This window comes from Lontra canadensis, unplaced genomic scaffold (genome assembly GCF_010015895.1).
Source record: "Lontra canadensis isolate GAN:19392208 unplaced genomic scaffold, GSC_riverotter_1.0 scaffold66, whole genome shotgun sequence".
In the NCBI taxonomy this organism is placed as follows: Eukaryota; Metazoa; Chordata; class Mammalia; order Carnivora; family Mustelidae; genus Lontra; species Lontra canadensis.
This window is the reverse complement of record NW_022631060.1, coordinates 101,394-117,054: the sequence shown is the minus strand read 5'-3', so window position 1 is coordinate 117,054 and position 15,661 is coordinate 101,394. Positions and strand designations below refer to the sequence as shown.

Here is a 15,661-nt window from a genome sequence, read left to right as displayed (position 1 = left end):
CCTGTGATTCAGATTTTACTGTGGAAACATAGTCTGGATCTTGTGGCCTCATCAGGGACACTGATAAATAATATTGAGTCAGTACAGTTTTCCTTCCAGGTAGTTAAATAATCCTCTTCTTTCAGTATTTAAAATCAGATTAGTAATATCATAGAATAGTGGGTCACTTTTCTTTGTGTATTTCTACCACAATTACTGCTCCCCTCAAGTATAGTAGAGTGCCTGTGATACAGGGAGAATTGCCACAATGACCTCATTTTACAGATGAGGAAACTGAAGACACAGAGAAGTTGTAGCAATGTAGGGACAGAGCTTGGAATCTCACAAATGTCACTAGAACCAGGTGCTTTGGTCAAAATTGGTAGTCATGGTATTACAATATTTATAAGAACTTTTAGTGTTATCTCTTCTGTAACCTAAATCAGCAGCTTAGCAAAAACCAAAACAAAAAAACCTTATTTCTCCCCAAATTAATATAACAATAAAATGCAATAAAAATACTATTTTATTTATATGATGAGTTCATCATAAAGATCTTCTGAAGACCTAAACATAAGAACCATCAAAACATCCTCAGTGAAAAAAAATGAGGAAACTTTTTTCTTAACAGTTATCAAAATTTTCTATAATTTATTAATAAAATTTGATTGTAAATCATTAGAAAATATGCAGGATTAGACAGATGGCACATGGAGTGACAGATTAAAAATTGAGCAGAACAGGGAATCTATTTTTAAAAACTTCATCATAAAGGTGACTTTATTCAGTGAAGAAATCATTCAATGAATTGTGCTGAGACAGTGGCAATCAGTTTGGAATGACAAAACCAAAGTCATCCCAGATTTATGCCTTGCATTATACACTAAAACAGTCTAGAAAATTTAAGTGTCCATATAAAAGTATAAGAGAACAAGAAAATATAGAAAAAAAAGTATTTTTTGGTCGTGCAAAGAAATCTTTTTCAGTAAGAACAAAGCCAGGAACCATATATTTCACAGGAAATTGGCTACCTAAAAATAAAAGTAATCTGTATAACAAAATACAACATAAACAATGTTGATAATAATAAACTTGGAAAAGAATTAGCAACATGTATGTGGGTGAAAGTTATCATCCTGGATATGTAAAGAGCTCCTACAAATCAATAATGAACAACCAATTAGACAAATGGCAAAAAATGTATATTAGCAAATCAGTAAAGTAAATGCAAAATTAAAAACAATGAATTTTTTTCATCTAAGATCACCAAGGACTAAAGTTAAATAATTACAGGTAGTGTTGACAATAGAATGGCCTGGGGTATTGTCATAAAATCTTGATACTTGTGTAAATTAGTACCAACTTTTTTTAAAAGGTTTTATTTAAACATGGACGGGACTGGAAGAGATTATGCTGAGTGAAATAAGTCAAGCAGAGAGAGCCAATTATCATATGGTTTCACTTATTTGTGGAGCATAACAAATAGCATGGAGGACAAGGGGAGATGGAGAGGAGAAGGGAGCTAGGGAAATTGGAAGGGGAGGTGAACCATGAGAGACTATGGACACTGAAAAACAACCTGAGGGTTTTGAAGGGGCGGGGGTGGGAGGTTGGGGGAACCAGGTGGTGGGTATTGGGGAGGGAACGTATTGCATGGAGCACTGGGTATGGTGCAAAAACAATGAATACTGTTACACTGAAAAGAAATTTAAAAAAAAGGTTTTATTTATTTAACACAAAGATAGAGAGTACAAGTAGGCAGAGCAGCAGGCAGAGGGAGAAGCAGGCTCTTCAATGAGCAGGGATCCTAATATGGGGCTCTATCCAGGACACTGGGATCATGACCTGAGCCAAAGGCAGCTGCTTAACCAACTGAGCCACCCAGGCGCCTCTAGTACCAACTTTTAAAAACAATTTGGCAACAGTGTGTGTGTGTGTGTGTGTGTGTGTGTCTGTGTCTGTGTGTGTCTGTGTGTGTGTCTGTGTGTCTGTGTGTGTCTGTGTGTCTGTGTAGAAATATTTGCAAGAATGTATTCCAAAATATTGAGTAGTTGTGAAATGGGCTCTCCAATGGTTTTTAAAATAATTTTTATGTTTAAAAAAGTTGTCTTGACTGTGGATAACTTTTTGTTCAAATAATGAAACCATATTCAAAACAAATAAGTTTCATAATATTAAGTTATTCAATCATTAACCCAGGGACCTTTCTGCTGATTGAAAATACTTCAAGACAATGGCTGGAGGAAGGAACAATACAATAGTCATCAGATTCATTCTTTTGGGATTCTCAGATTATCCCAAGCTCAAGATTGTTCTTTTTGCAATATTTTTGGGTTCTTACTTCCTGACAGTGGCCTGGAACCTGGGCCTCATCATCCTAATTAGGATGGACTCTTACCTACATACACCCATGTACTTCTTCCTCAGCAACTTATCCTTCTTAGATTTTTGCTATGTTACCTCCACAACCCCCAAAATGCTCTCAGACTTCTTCCAGAAGCCTAAATCCATCTCCTTTTGGGGATGCACCATACAGTACTTCTTCTTCTCTAGCCTGGGTCTGACTGAGTGCTATCTCCTGGCAGCCATGGCTTATGACCGATATGCTGCCATTTGTAATCCTCTGCTCTATACTGCCACCATGTCGCCCACCCTCTGTGTCCAGATGACGGTTGGAGCCTATATAACTGGTCTCTTTGGTTCATTGATCCAACTGTGTGCCTTACTTCAGCTCAATTTCTGTGGGCCAAATATTATCAACCACTTCTTCTGTGATCTGCCTCAATTATTAGTCCTATCCTGCTCTGAAACCTTTTTCTTAAAAGTCATGAAATTTGTGATAGCAGTGATTTTTGGTGTGATATCTGTCTTTGTCATCATGATATCTTATGGTTATATCGTTGCCACCATCCTGAAGATCAGCTCCGTTGAAGGCAGGTCCAAGGCTTTCAACACCTGTACTTCTCACCTGACAGCAGTGATCTGTTTTTTTGGATCAGGGCTCTTTGTCTATATGCACCCCAGCACAGATAATTCTCTGGGCCATGACAAGATGGCATCAGTCTTCTATACAATGGTTATCCCCATGTTGAATCCTTTGATTTACAGTCTAAGGAACAAGGAAATCAAAGATGCCATTAAGAGGTGTAAGAAGAAAGCATTTTCCCATTGTCACTGTTAAAGATCTGGTAGGCTGGTGGCCCTGGTGGTTGGAATTTTCTAGACTATGCAAGGGAAATGCATTTAACTTTATTCAACCCTATAGATCTTCTGGCAGGATTGCAAATGCGTCAACCCATCTGAATAGAGGACTGGGTCAGTGTGATGCAAATCCTATGGCGTCTTTGAATCTCAACAGCTCTTTTCTTGTATACCAGTAATGACCACACAAAGCAGTTAATATATTAAATGTTATAATAATATAAACCTTCAGTTCCTTGGTGTTTGACCTTTACATATTCTTTCAGAACTTCTGCCTACAGGCTGGTGAGATTAGGGCTAAACACAAGACCAGTAGTCTTTCTCATTCATACACATCACAAGCAGAATCATGACCTCTTCATTCCAGACTTCAAACTCTTTAGGTACCTGAGGAAATTCCAGTTAATGGAGATGGGGAGATGGAGAGAAACATTACTTCAAACTGCAACCTAACTTTCCTGAAGGGAGAGCTGCCATAGGAAGTTTGGTCTGAGTTTGTTTTCTGGGTTTTTATTTCTAGAACCCAACATCAGTAGTTTGTAATTGAATGAACAGGAGTATTTCCATGGTACTACCTTGATCTGGGGAAGCTAAAATACAAAGGAAAGAAATGATCATTTGGACTTTAAGACAGAGTCCAAATTATTATCTGTTATTATGGCAGACCGGATAACATAAATGTACCCATTGCTGCAAAGCTGGAGATATTGAACAATTTTTTTAAGAAAATATTTTGAAATACATTTCTAAGCAGGTGAAAAATAGGAAAACTTCAGAACACAAATATAAAGTAAAATCAGGAATCCTGAGAGTAAAAGCAGCTCCGAAGATGGCTTTCACAGTGGGGGATCTGCTGAAATCTGAAAGGATCAGTATTGTGACAGGCAGGCGAGGTCTGGGGAAAGAGAGGCCAAGCCTGGAGCTGCCTGGGACGTTGATAGGAGACCCAGACGTACATATGAAGGTCCAATTGACGGTACTTCAGTGTGAGAGGAAATTAAGAGGAAAAAAATCCTGTCTCACAAAAAAGAAATCTTGGCTCTCTCAGGCATCATGATGGGTATGGCAAAAAGTAAACTGAGAAATTATAACCTCATGCCCTAGTGGAGTTTTGTGGTCTGAATTCATACTTCCTGTGCAGTTCAAAGAATTTTTAGCTGAGAATTAATTTTAAACTAGTTCCAGGTTGATACTACCCTCGAGTACCAATCAGAAGCAAATGCAAAACCCCTTTTAAGATTCTTTTTTTTTTTAAGATTTTATTTATTTATTTGACAGAGATCACAAGTAGGCAGAGAGGCAGGCAGAGAGAGAGAGGGAAACAGGCTCCCCGCTGAGCAGAGAGGCCTGATGTGGGGCGCCCCCTTAAGAGAGATTCTTAAACTCAGGCTCAAATAATTTTTCTAAATAACTTTTTAAAGAAGCTTGGGTAACACAAGTCTCAAAGTACACAAGGAAACAAGACCTTATGGGTGAAAGCCAAGAAGACAGGGTCATATCAAACCTATAAAGATGTCAGGAATAGCAACTGTCTCAATACAAAAGAAAACAGGTGGACTGATGTGTTCAAAAATAAGAAGGGGAATTAAAAATATCTTAAAAGATTAGCAGAATGAAGTTTCCTGAGGATTTCTGCATCTGGAAGTGTGCTGAATTATAGATACTAAATGACCCTCCTAACTGAAACAACTGAAATGGTGGATTTGAAATAAAATCATCTTTTAATTGAATTTCCACTTAATTTAATGAAAAGAAGGAACAAGCTAAGCCCCTAAATGAAGTGAAACCAGGAGCCCAGGGAAGTAAAAAAGTGCTAAAAATGGGTTTCTTCTTAGAGAGTCTTCCTGAACGCTGGAGACCTTAACTTCTGCTATGTCAGCTACAGGCGGTGAAGGCTAGAAGACAACACTCAGGGTGTGCCCCCAGCTGATTTGGATGGCAACCTCCACCAAAGCCCAGGCGACTATACCCTCAGTGTAAATAAGTAAGAATCGCACAGATTATGCTTAAAAAAAAAGAAAAAACAGCAACAAAAAAGCAGTTTATAGTAAATAAAGGCATGAACCTGTATACAAAGTCAAGCCCCCATAACTGAGAACCAGTGGGGGGAAAATTGTCCATATTAGCAGAAAGAGTCAATTATCATATGGTTTCACTTACTTGTGGAGCATAAGGAATAACACGGAGGTCATTAAGAGATGGAGAGGAGAAGGGAGTTGGGGGAAATCGGAGGGGGAGGTGAACCATAAGAGACTGTGAACTCTGAGAGACAAATTGAGGGTTTTGGAGGGGAGGGAGGTGGAAGGTTGAGTGACCCTGGTGGTGGGTATTAAGTAGGGCATGTATTGCATGGAGCACTGGGTATGATGCATAAACAATGAATCTTGGAATACTGAAAAAATAAAATAAAGTAAAAAAAAAAAGACCTAAAAATCTTCAGATATTGGAATTATCAGTAAAAATCATAAAGCAATTAGGGTTAGCCATGATGAAAAAGATTAAATCTCCCCCAGAAGGAAGATATTTGCTTCTCAAAGGGACAAATACTGAGAACCTGTCCGACACCTGGCCACTCAGAACACTGAAAACAAGGACATCAAAAGGAGGAGGCCTTACCATTTGCAACAACACGGATGGACCTTGAAGGCATTGTGCTAAGCGAAATAAGTCAGAGAAAAGACAAACAGTATATGATCTCATTTATATGTCAAATCTAAAAAAACAAAAACAAAACTCGTAGATGCAGAGATCAGATTGCTAGTTTCCAGAGGGAGTGGAATGGAGTGTGGGCAAAATGGGTAAAGCTTATCAAAAGGTATGAACTTCCATTTATCAAATAAATCATAGAGATGTAAAGGACAGCATCATGACTCTAGTTAATGATACCGTATTCTATATTTGGAAGTTCCTAACAGAGTAGATCTTAGAAGTTCTCATCACAGGAAAAAAATTAAGATGGATGTTAATTAGACTTAATTATGGTGATCATTTCACATTTCACAATACTGAATCATTATGTTGTACATCTGAAATTAATATAATGTTGTGTGTCAATTACATTTAAAAAAAAAAAAAAAGCAAAGGGGCGCCTGGGTGGTCAGTGGGTTAAGCCTCTGCTTTTGTCTCAGGTCATGGTCTCAGGGTCATGGGATCGAGCCCCACATCAGGCTCTCTGCTCAGCAGGGAGCTTGCTTCTCCCTACCCGCTGCCTGCCTCTCTGCCTATTTGTGATCTCTGTCTGTCAAAGAAATAAATAAAGAAAATCTTAAAAAAAAAAAAAAAAAAAAAAAGCAAAGAGAAGAGGCTTGGTATAGCCATGTGGTGGAATATTATTCAGCCATAATAAGGAATGGAGTAGCGATAGCTGCTACGACATGGATGAACCTTGAAAACACCATGCTGAGTGAAAGAGTCAGTCACAAGGGACCCTGTATGGCATGATTCCATTTTAACGAAATCTTCAGAATAGAGAGATATATAGAGATGGGAAGTGGTTTAGTGTTGGTCTAGGGACAAGGCAAGGGAAGTCGTTGCTAATGGATATGAAGTTTATTTTGATGAAAAATTTCTAAAATTAGATTGTGGTAATGGTCACAAAACTCTGTGAATATACTAAAAGTCACTGATTGCACACTTTAAATGGGTAAATTTTATAATGTGTGAAGTATATCTCAATAAAGTTTAAAAATAAAAAAAGCAACAGAGAACAAGGATGGAAAGTGCATAGGACCGAAGGCGAGCCTCTTGGGAAGGCACTGTTTCTGTGATGGGTAGTCCACAGAGATTTGATAATGAAAAAAGGAAACGAACCAAGGAAATTAAAGGTCCTAAGAAAATTATAAAAATCAAGTAAAACACAACCCCATCTCCATTTCTGTCACCATATACAAAAGAAACTGCCCTTTTTATACCAACATAAGAGGACAAACTTTTACTAAGAAACGTGGTATACTTACAACCATACTTGATTTCTGCAGAGCTATACACAGTCTCAGACTCTCAGACTTCAGCTCTGGTAAACCATGATTGATTAATATTCCCAGGATCCTAACAATCCGCCCACCTGTTGTGCTGTGGCATGTTACAGATTATCATTCACCAACAAGACACACTGGACAGCTCCATGTTCTTGGGACAGAACTGAGCCAAGTGAGGAACTGAGAAGCAGGAGGGGGCAGCCCCTTTGATCAGAAGTGGAAATGAAGATATTCACCATAGGTTTCCTTGAAATAGCTTTTTTTGTTTTCTCTTTATGCAGTTAAAATATGGTTTGTGAAGATTAGAGTTGCATATGGATTGCTAGAAATATGTTACACAGTTATGAAGATGACCACATTAACCAAAGAATTTGAAGTGGCAAGTAAACTGGGATAAATCTTGTATTTGTGAAGTATATTTCTTACGTATGTATGATATATCTATTACAATGAGACATCAGCCCGTGAAATCCTGTTAGACTTTCATTAACCAGTAGAGGGCGAGCCAACGCAAGAGTATGTAGTGATTGAGTGGTTAACAGAGACACGGCCTTAGGCAGATCCCACCAGTGACATTGATGATACTGACTTCAATGTGTGTAACTCTTTACAGTTTATATCCATAAATATCTGGTCTTCATGACAGCGTAGCTGGTAGATGAGGAAGCAGAACCCAGCTCCACTTGCTGAGGTCACCTAGCAAATGAGCAGCGGATAAAGGGCAAGGCATGCGTGTTTACCAGCATCACCCAGGGGGAAAGAATGTTAACACCTCCCACCATAATGGTCAGGCAGGATACACTTTTTCCCCAACAGTTGCCACTTTGGTTGGGATTGCCCCTTCAAATATCTTGGCATGCATACCTGAGAGGCTGAATATATCCACCTCTCTGTTGTGCACAGGAGATAGGAATACTTCTCTTTGATACTTCTCTTCATCCCAAGCACTCACAACCTCTCAGTCTCTTTTATGTTTGGATAAAAACAAGACAATTCTGACTGTAAGAAAATTCCTCCTTGAACTAAGCAACAAGTTTTTTCCAAGTGACTTCGACCTATTCTCATCTGCAACAGGGACATTAACTAGCCTCCCTCCTTACTTCCTAAGATGTAGGAAAAGTTGGTGGAGTTAACAATACAATACCTTCTCTTACCCTACCCTATCCAGGAGGAAGATAGTAAGCAGAGAACCCAGCTGCACTATAACCCAGCTGCACTGCACTCAGACTTTTGACCCAAGAAGTTGAGATAATAGATCTATTGTTCCAAGCTGCTAAATTTGTGTTAATTGATTATGCTGCAATAGAAAACTAATTTGCAAGTTTTAGTTTGTTTCTTTGTAAAGCTACCCATGCCCCGCCCCAAACTTCGCAGTTGATATCCCAATGAAGCTATTATATATATATTTTTTAATTTCTTTGGTTGCCCAAAGAAGGTTGACCAATTCAGGAAATGGTTATTGAGCTCTATTTAATGCCAGGCACTGGAACACAAAGATGAATAAGTTAAAATTCTAAAAATCCTCAAAAGAAATAATACAAGTAGATGGATAGCTGTTATCTGAATCAGAAAGTGATGGAAGCCAGGAAGGAATGAGAATTTAGGTTAGGGAGAATTGAGGGTACCAAGAAAGGCTATCCTGGAATGGCAATGGAGAATATGATAGGGCATCAACAAAAGGCTCAGGAAGGATTTCATGCAGTAGTGAATGTCTTTGTGGAGTTAGAGAACACATTTAAATAGATGATCCCATCAGCAACCTAAATCTGGGATTAGTCCTGGAAAGAAAAGAAGGTGGTGAGGATTGGTGGTAGAAACCTCTCAGAGACAGACCGATGAACCCATGCATTTGGGAGGGTCTAAGGAATAAGAAGTCATTAAGAATAGAGTCACTGAGAGTTGCACAGTAGAAAAACAGGAAGTTTTGGTAAAGGGAAATATTAAGAGTTTGAGATTTTGAAATTAAGAAGTTTCGCATTCTCGTCTGGGTTAGGGCTGCCAAATCACGTGACCGGGTGGCATAGAGTTTCAAGTTGGTAAGGGTGTAGAGGTCAAGATGAAGCTAGGGAATTTGGAGAGGCATCCCCCTTGACACCATTTGGTTCATTTCTCTGGTTGATCTTAAACACAGAGAGCTAGATAAATATGCACTTGAGAAACATGCAGAAGAATGAAATAATCAGTGAGGTAAATCAATCTAGAAATATTTCTTGCACTATTGAGCTTGAAATTTGGTCTTAGGGAGAGGCAATAAATGGGTGAACATTCCTAGCCATGTGTTGATTGCTCAAAGTCATTCACTGATCAACTTGAGAAGAGTGTTGTCTTGAGACATCAGAGATGTAATAGAAACAGTTCACAGAGGGAACCCATTGGGTTTTCCCCTCTACCTTCCTGCCATACCTGACAGAATTTCAACACTAATTTTAGATTTTCAAGACTAACTAATGATTCAGTAAAATGAACGTTTACTTGATAATCTATAGTTGTCTTCCCCCTCTCTTCTCTTGCTTCCCCAAACCATCAACATCCATGTAGAATGAAGTGTCCCCTATTTGTCTGGCTTTTTATGGCCTCCTAACAAGGACTTTCCCACCATCTGGGATCCAGCTGGATTGTCCTCTCCAGTAAACATTCATCAACCTAATGACCTGCCTCTAGTCGCAGCTGTCTCTTCTTGAAATTGAGCCCCACTGACAAAGGGTAGTTGTGCATTTCCCAAGTCACATCAGCTCTGGATCTTTTTCACGTCTATTTTAAGGGACAACTCAGTTGTTAATGCATAGCAGTTAATTGGATGCATGATTCCCAGAGTCTCCATTCTTGCTGTGTTCCTGGTCTAAGCAAGTCTTCTTTAGGAAAGGGTTAGGATGGGACTACTCAGCAGGGAATATATAACAATGTGGCTTCCTCGAAGAGGCTCTACCCCTCCCGTCACTCCAAACAGGACTGAAGGATCAGAGTCTCTATTTAAAGAACAGACAGTAGACACTGGGGAGGGCCACATCTGCCTGACACATGTGGTTGGATGACTATTTTCTAGGTTTTACTGCCTTGCTGGATTATAGATCTAGTATAAGACTGAGTGTAGATTCCAAGAGACCACCTTTTCCACTTATCCTGGATCCATAAAAATAAACTTTTGTTCTGTTTTTGATGAGCTAAAACAACTATTTACATGGACAGACGAGACCAGCCTCCCACAACCTAGCCCTCTGTGGGACCCCTTCCATTTTAACCCTTCCCTTTCTGTTTCTGGCTTCCTTGCCTTTCTCATTACTGCTTGCCTCTGGGTTCTCAGGCATCCTTCCTTCATCTCTTGTGATGGGCACAGGTTTCCATTATGGCTCTGCCAACTATTGGTCATGATTTGGGGAACAGCCACAACTGAGGACACCTGCTGCAGAGTATCCCTCTCCAGGGCTTTTCCTTCAGTCTCCAAATCTGTTCAGGTTTCCCCAATCTTATCCTGACATTGCCAGCCACTGTACCTACTTTTCATTTCATTCCCTTCTTTAACTACCAAACTACCATTCACTTTCTTCAGCACCTGGCTTTACTCAAATCCCCTGGTCCCCACCCCGAGTACCCAATCTGGGATGGTTGAGCTTCTGTGTAAAGATCACAGCCTCCTTCCTACCTGCCACATCCAATGGCCTCTTGTTCATCTTTTCTCCTCTTTGATTTCCATGCCATGTTCACCAAGCATCGCTAAATGGTGAGGACTCTGAGGATTGGATAAGAAATATGGGTGTCATCAGGCTGTTAACCAACAACAAACTAATGAATATTCTTGAACATGGTTTGATCTGTGCTTTCAGGACGTCCATCTGCAGTTTAAGGAGGGAGGACTGACTTAGAGTCTAAAGTCAGAAAGATCAGTTAAAGGGAAAAAGGCCGATTATGAACAATCAGGTTAAAACCCCCTGATGAAAAGGGACTGGGGTGGAGATGTCCCAAAAGGAGGCCTTGATTCTGTTGATGGTATTTTTACCTTGCAAATGTCAAAGAGAGTCCTTCCTGAAGTTCTGTCTTGGAGAAGAGGGAGAGAAGGAGAGAGGTAGGAGGTTTGTTTTTTGTTTTTTGTTTTTTTAATCAGTCTTAAGGAGGGCATGGATTGCATAGAGCACTGGATGTTACATGCAAACAATGAGTCATGGAACATTACATCAAAAACTAATGAAGTACTGTATGGTGACTAACATAACACAATAAAAAAATCAATCAATCAACCACAGTCTTCCAGCACCCTATCTTTTTACCCTTCAATCTGCAGTAAGGAGTGTTTTGGTTTTGTTTTTATTATTTTTAATCTAGAAAAGATTAATTGCAAACAAACTACTGCATTGGCCACAGTGATCCTGTCCACTGTATCAAGCCTTAGAGAGACCTCAAGAAGGTAGGCTTACAGTCAGGAGCTGGGAATTCGAGGAAGGGGTCTGAATTTTTTAGCCTCACAGTGGAGGACTATGGCCCTGGTAGAAAAGAAGTGGGTGGGGTTTGGGGGTTGGAGAAGGGAAGCTATAGCAGATTTTTCTCGTCTGGAGGCAAGCTGCAGAGTTGCCAGTATAAACAGGGTGTGACCACCATCTCACAAATCCTTGAAGGAAGCCACGTGTCCTGTGGGTTTGCACAATGCCCACTTCCTTCTGTTCCTTGCATGTCCCTCCCCAGGACACAGAAATAGAATTCAAGTCTTTTCAAGTTGGATATTTGATAAAGCATAAACAAAACATACATGAGGAAAATCTGGCCCTAGACAAAAACCTAAAGGTTATTTACTTTCATAAACTCCCTGCACATAGATCTTTTGAAAAATGAGGTCTATCAAATGATCTCCCCCGCCCCCAACTGCCATCCATTTTTCATGTCCTTCTGGGAGGAAATGGGATGTAGAGGACAGAGGATGGACTCTGTTTCTAGAAGACTTGAGCACAAATTCCAGCTATTTTGTGACCTTTGGCAAGCACATCTCCAAAATTCCATTTTCTCATCTGAAAATACATGTAAGAATGCTTTCCTTTCAGAGGTACTGTGAGGATCTTATGAAATAAAGTATGCAAAAAGCCCAAACCACACCACCAAAAATGATAGTATCTGTCTTCTTTCCTCTTTATGTCACAGAATCACAGAATCATATAATCTTAGAATTTTACAGAACCCATAAGGTCAACTAGTTCAGACTCTCTCTCTCTCTCTGATGGTCTATTTTAAAATTTTTTCCCAGTGTTATCGAGATGTAATTGACATATGAGATTGTATAAGTTTAAGGGGTTTAACATAATGATTGGATATTTACATATATGGTGAAATAATTGTCACATAGTAATCATTTTTTTTTATGATGGGAACTTTTAAGGTCTACGCACTCAAGAAATTTCTTATATATAAGACAATATTGTTAACCATAGTCATCATGCTGTAATAACATTCCTAGGATGTATTTATCACAGAACTTGTAGTTTTACCTTTTGAATGCCTTTGCCCATTCCCCTTTAGCCTCCACCCTCCTGCCTCTGACAACTCCTAATCTGTTCTCTGTTTCTGGGAGTTAGTTTGTTTCTAATTCCACATATGAGATTTTTCTCCTTATTTTCGGTGAGAGAAAATCCACGCCTTTCTAGAACATCCATTCCACCTTTGGATTGTCCTGTTTTCCTATAATCTCTGTCTCTCTCTCCCTCTCTCTTGATGTTATTTTTTTAGTCCCAGTTCTAACCTTTGGAGTCATCCAAAAGAGACTTTTACACTGAAAAGATTCTATAAAATATCTAACGCTTTACAAAGGTAACCACCATTGTTTGAAACATCATTTTGAAGCCAAATGGCACTCTTGGCTTTCACTGCCTCTGGAGATATCTTATTGGAACCAGACCAAAGACTAGGAGTATAATGGAAGCACGGCCAATGGAAATCACTTGCATCCAACCAAAGCTGGCATCTTCTTTACCCCTGAGCCCAGACAGCCAGTCAGACTGCCAATAGTGCTCTCTGGGACATGTCAGATCCCACAACCTAGAGAGACCCAGTGGTACTTAGGAGAGAACTGGCCTTCCATTAAAGGCCTGTCAAGACCTTCCCTTGATAGCCAATTTACATAACTGCATCCAAATTTTATTTATCTCTTTGTCCAAGTCCAGTGCTTCAGGTGCTAGCAGAGATGGTTTCACTGTAATTCCAAGTGTCTGGTCTTAGCCATCTGACTGAAGCTCAGAGCTTAAGGAGGTGTAGGTGAGTCTGCCCTTTGTCCTTCTTTAGGAATGGTGAATCCTAGAATCACAGAATGGGAGAGTTGGAAAGACTTTTGAAGGGAGGGAAGATGGAGCAGTCAGGATGCTGGCATCTTGTCTCCCTACTGCTCTGACTTTAACCAGAGGAGCTCAACGTCACCTATTTTATATTCTGGACTTCTGCAGAAAATTTTGTTTTTAAAAAAGGTTCTGCTCTTTTCAAGGGCAAATAAGGAAGAAAAGTGGACTAAGAAACACTCTTTATTATGTAGACAAGAGTTAAGAAAATTAAGTTAAGAATGGCAAAAATTTTTTCCCAAGGTCACACAGCAAAAACGTAGGAGAAACATAACTTGAATTGGCATTGTTTTCAAAGCTTTCAGTCCAGTGTTTTTTTTACATTGGTCAAGACTCGTGAGGGTATGCATATGTGAGTATGTATGCATCAAAAAAAACCATCCAGTTTCCTTGGATCCTCTCTAGTTACCACAGAGACTCCAGCTTTTAGAATAAAGTAAAGTGGAAAGAGCTGCTGGAAAAGGAGATATAGTTCCTAATTCCATCTCTCCTACCAACCTGCTGTATAGACATTCACTCTTTCTCTTTGGTTTTACTTTTACTATTGATAATAGGGAAAGGCTAAGCTAAGTGATTTCTACTTCTATTATTTTAAGTATATATCCAGAATTTTCTGGACATCCATGCAGCATCTAAAACAACACAGTTCCAGTGACCTAGGGATTAGGTCAAGTTTATAGTAAATATGTTATAAACCTTTAATGAGCCAGGCAAATATTTACTGGGCACCTATAAAGTGCCAAGCTCTATAACAGATGAGAGGAAAAAATTGGTGAAAGCAGAAAATATATTTTTTCCCTTAAAAGCTAGTCTTTCTGGGTTTTCTTTATTGTACCCTACAAAGTCATCTGAACTGCATGTGTCCTCTGCACCTCAGTTGTATCATTTGTTTGGGAGCTACCATACTAGAAATTCATTTCTCTTTATCTTGGTATGTAGCTTCAACCTTGTTAAAAGATAAGCAGATCTTCCCAGGAGAAGATAAGAAAACACTTTACAGTGATTTTCAGAATTCGGATTCCACATAACAAACTTTGTCCAGTCAGTTGGGTTGGGGAAAGGATCACACATCTATCACAGCTCCACCTATAATATGGTCCTGTAGATTTTTCAGACCCTCTTCCACCTTCTTTTGTAACATTCGAGAAAGAGAACAGGCTCTGCAGTCAATCAGTGATTTAAATCTTGGCTTGGTCCCTTGAGTCCTTGACTTGTCATAACCTCAGTGAGTTTCTGATCTGTAAGAGGTGTCTTCAAATTGCTGTAAATTGAACCTATTCAGCAAATATTATTTTATGTCTACTCTATGCCAGAAACTGTAGAAGGCACTGAGTTTACAATGTCTTCCCAGACTCTATAGTCAAGGATACAGACATAACAAGTCAGCAAACAAAAGGAAGTACCACACGTGATAAATGTTACAAAGAAGCCAACATATTCGCAATATTTAAATATTGGCAGTAACATAAGTACAGGGCATATGGTCAATGTAGCTATTGTTAGGTACAAGTATGTGCACCTGGCTTTAAGGAGCAGGTGCAATGGAGAGCAGATTCTGGAATAGGAATGGAGAGACCTGGATTCAAATCCTGCAGTGCTGATCATTTATTAAGCAATAAAAATTCTTTCTTTTTCTCTCCAAAACACGACGTAATGTTTTTCTTTTAATCCTCATACTCTATGAGGTGGTCAGTACTACCAGTATCTTTGTTTTACAGTTGAGGAAAATGAAAAGAGGAGACTTAAGAGTGATGTGTCGCCTTACCCAAGGATGCACAGCCTGGGATTGGGTCACAGGGTTAGAGACAGGCTCTGTCTGATATCAGAGTCCAGCTTTAGATGCCCACGGATGAGGTAACCGGTGTGGGAATGCTGTGTCAACTCAAAAAACTAAGTAGTGGTGGTGGCTCTCAGACCATGTAAACTATGATATATATTATATATATGCACATATATAAATCCATATAAAATATAATATGCTATATATTCATATAATATACATTATACATAGTTATCCTTATAAAGACATTTAACACATGCTGTATATTCTGTATCTGTTCTTCCGGATAACTCATGTCAAAATAACCAGGTTATTGATGTAGTAATCATATAAAATGATTGGTAATTCACTTTTATCACACTCTAAAAATGTATTAGACTATATATCATAGAGTCTTGGCTTGATATGGGAAAGAA

At 39.2% G+C, this 15,661-nt stretch overlaps 1 protein-coding gene across 1 annotated transcript; it reads left to right on the top strand.

Moving 5' to 3' along the window:
• The first annotated feature begins 2,212 nt into the window (after positions 1–2,212).
• On the top strand, positions 2,213–3,160 carry LOC116880582 (olfactory receptor 1440-like). Its single transcript, XM_032879892.1, has one exon. The coding sequence runs from the start codon at positions 2,213–2,215 to the stop codon at positions 3,158–3,160; it is 948 nt and encodes a 315-aa protein (XP_032735783.1).
• Positions 3,161–15,661: the final 12,501 nt, after the last annotated feature.

Coding starts and splice junctions, on each gene's coding strand:
- LOC116880582 (XM_032879892.1), top strand. CDS start 2,213: ATGGCTGGAGGAAGGAACAATACAATAGTCATCAGATTCATTCTTTTG.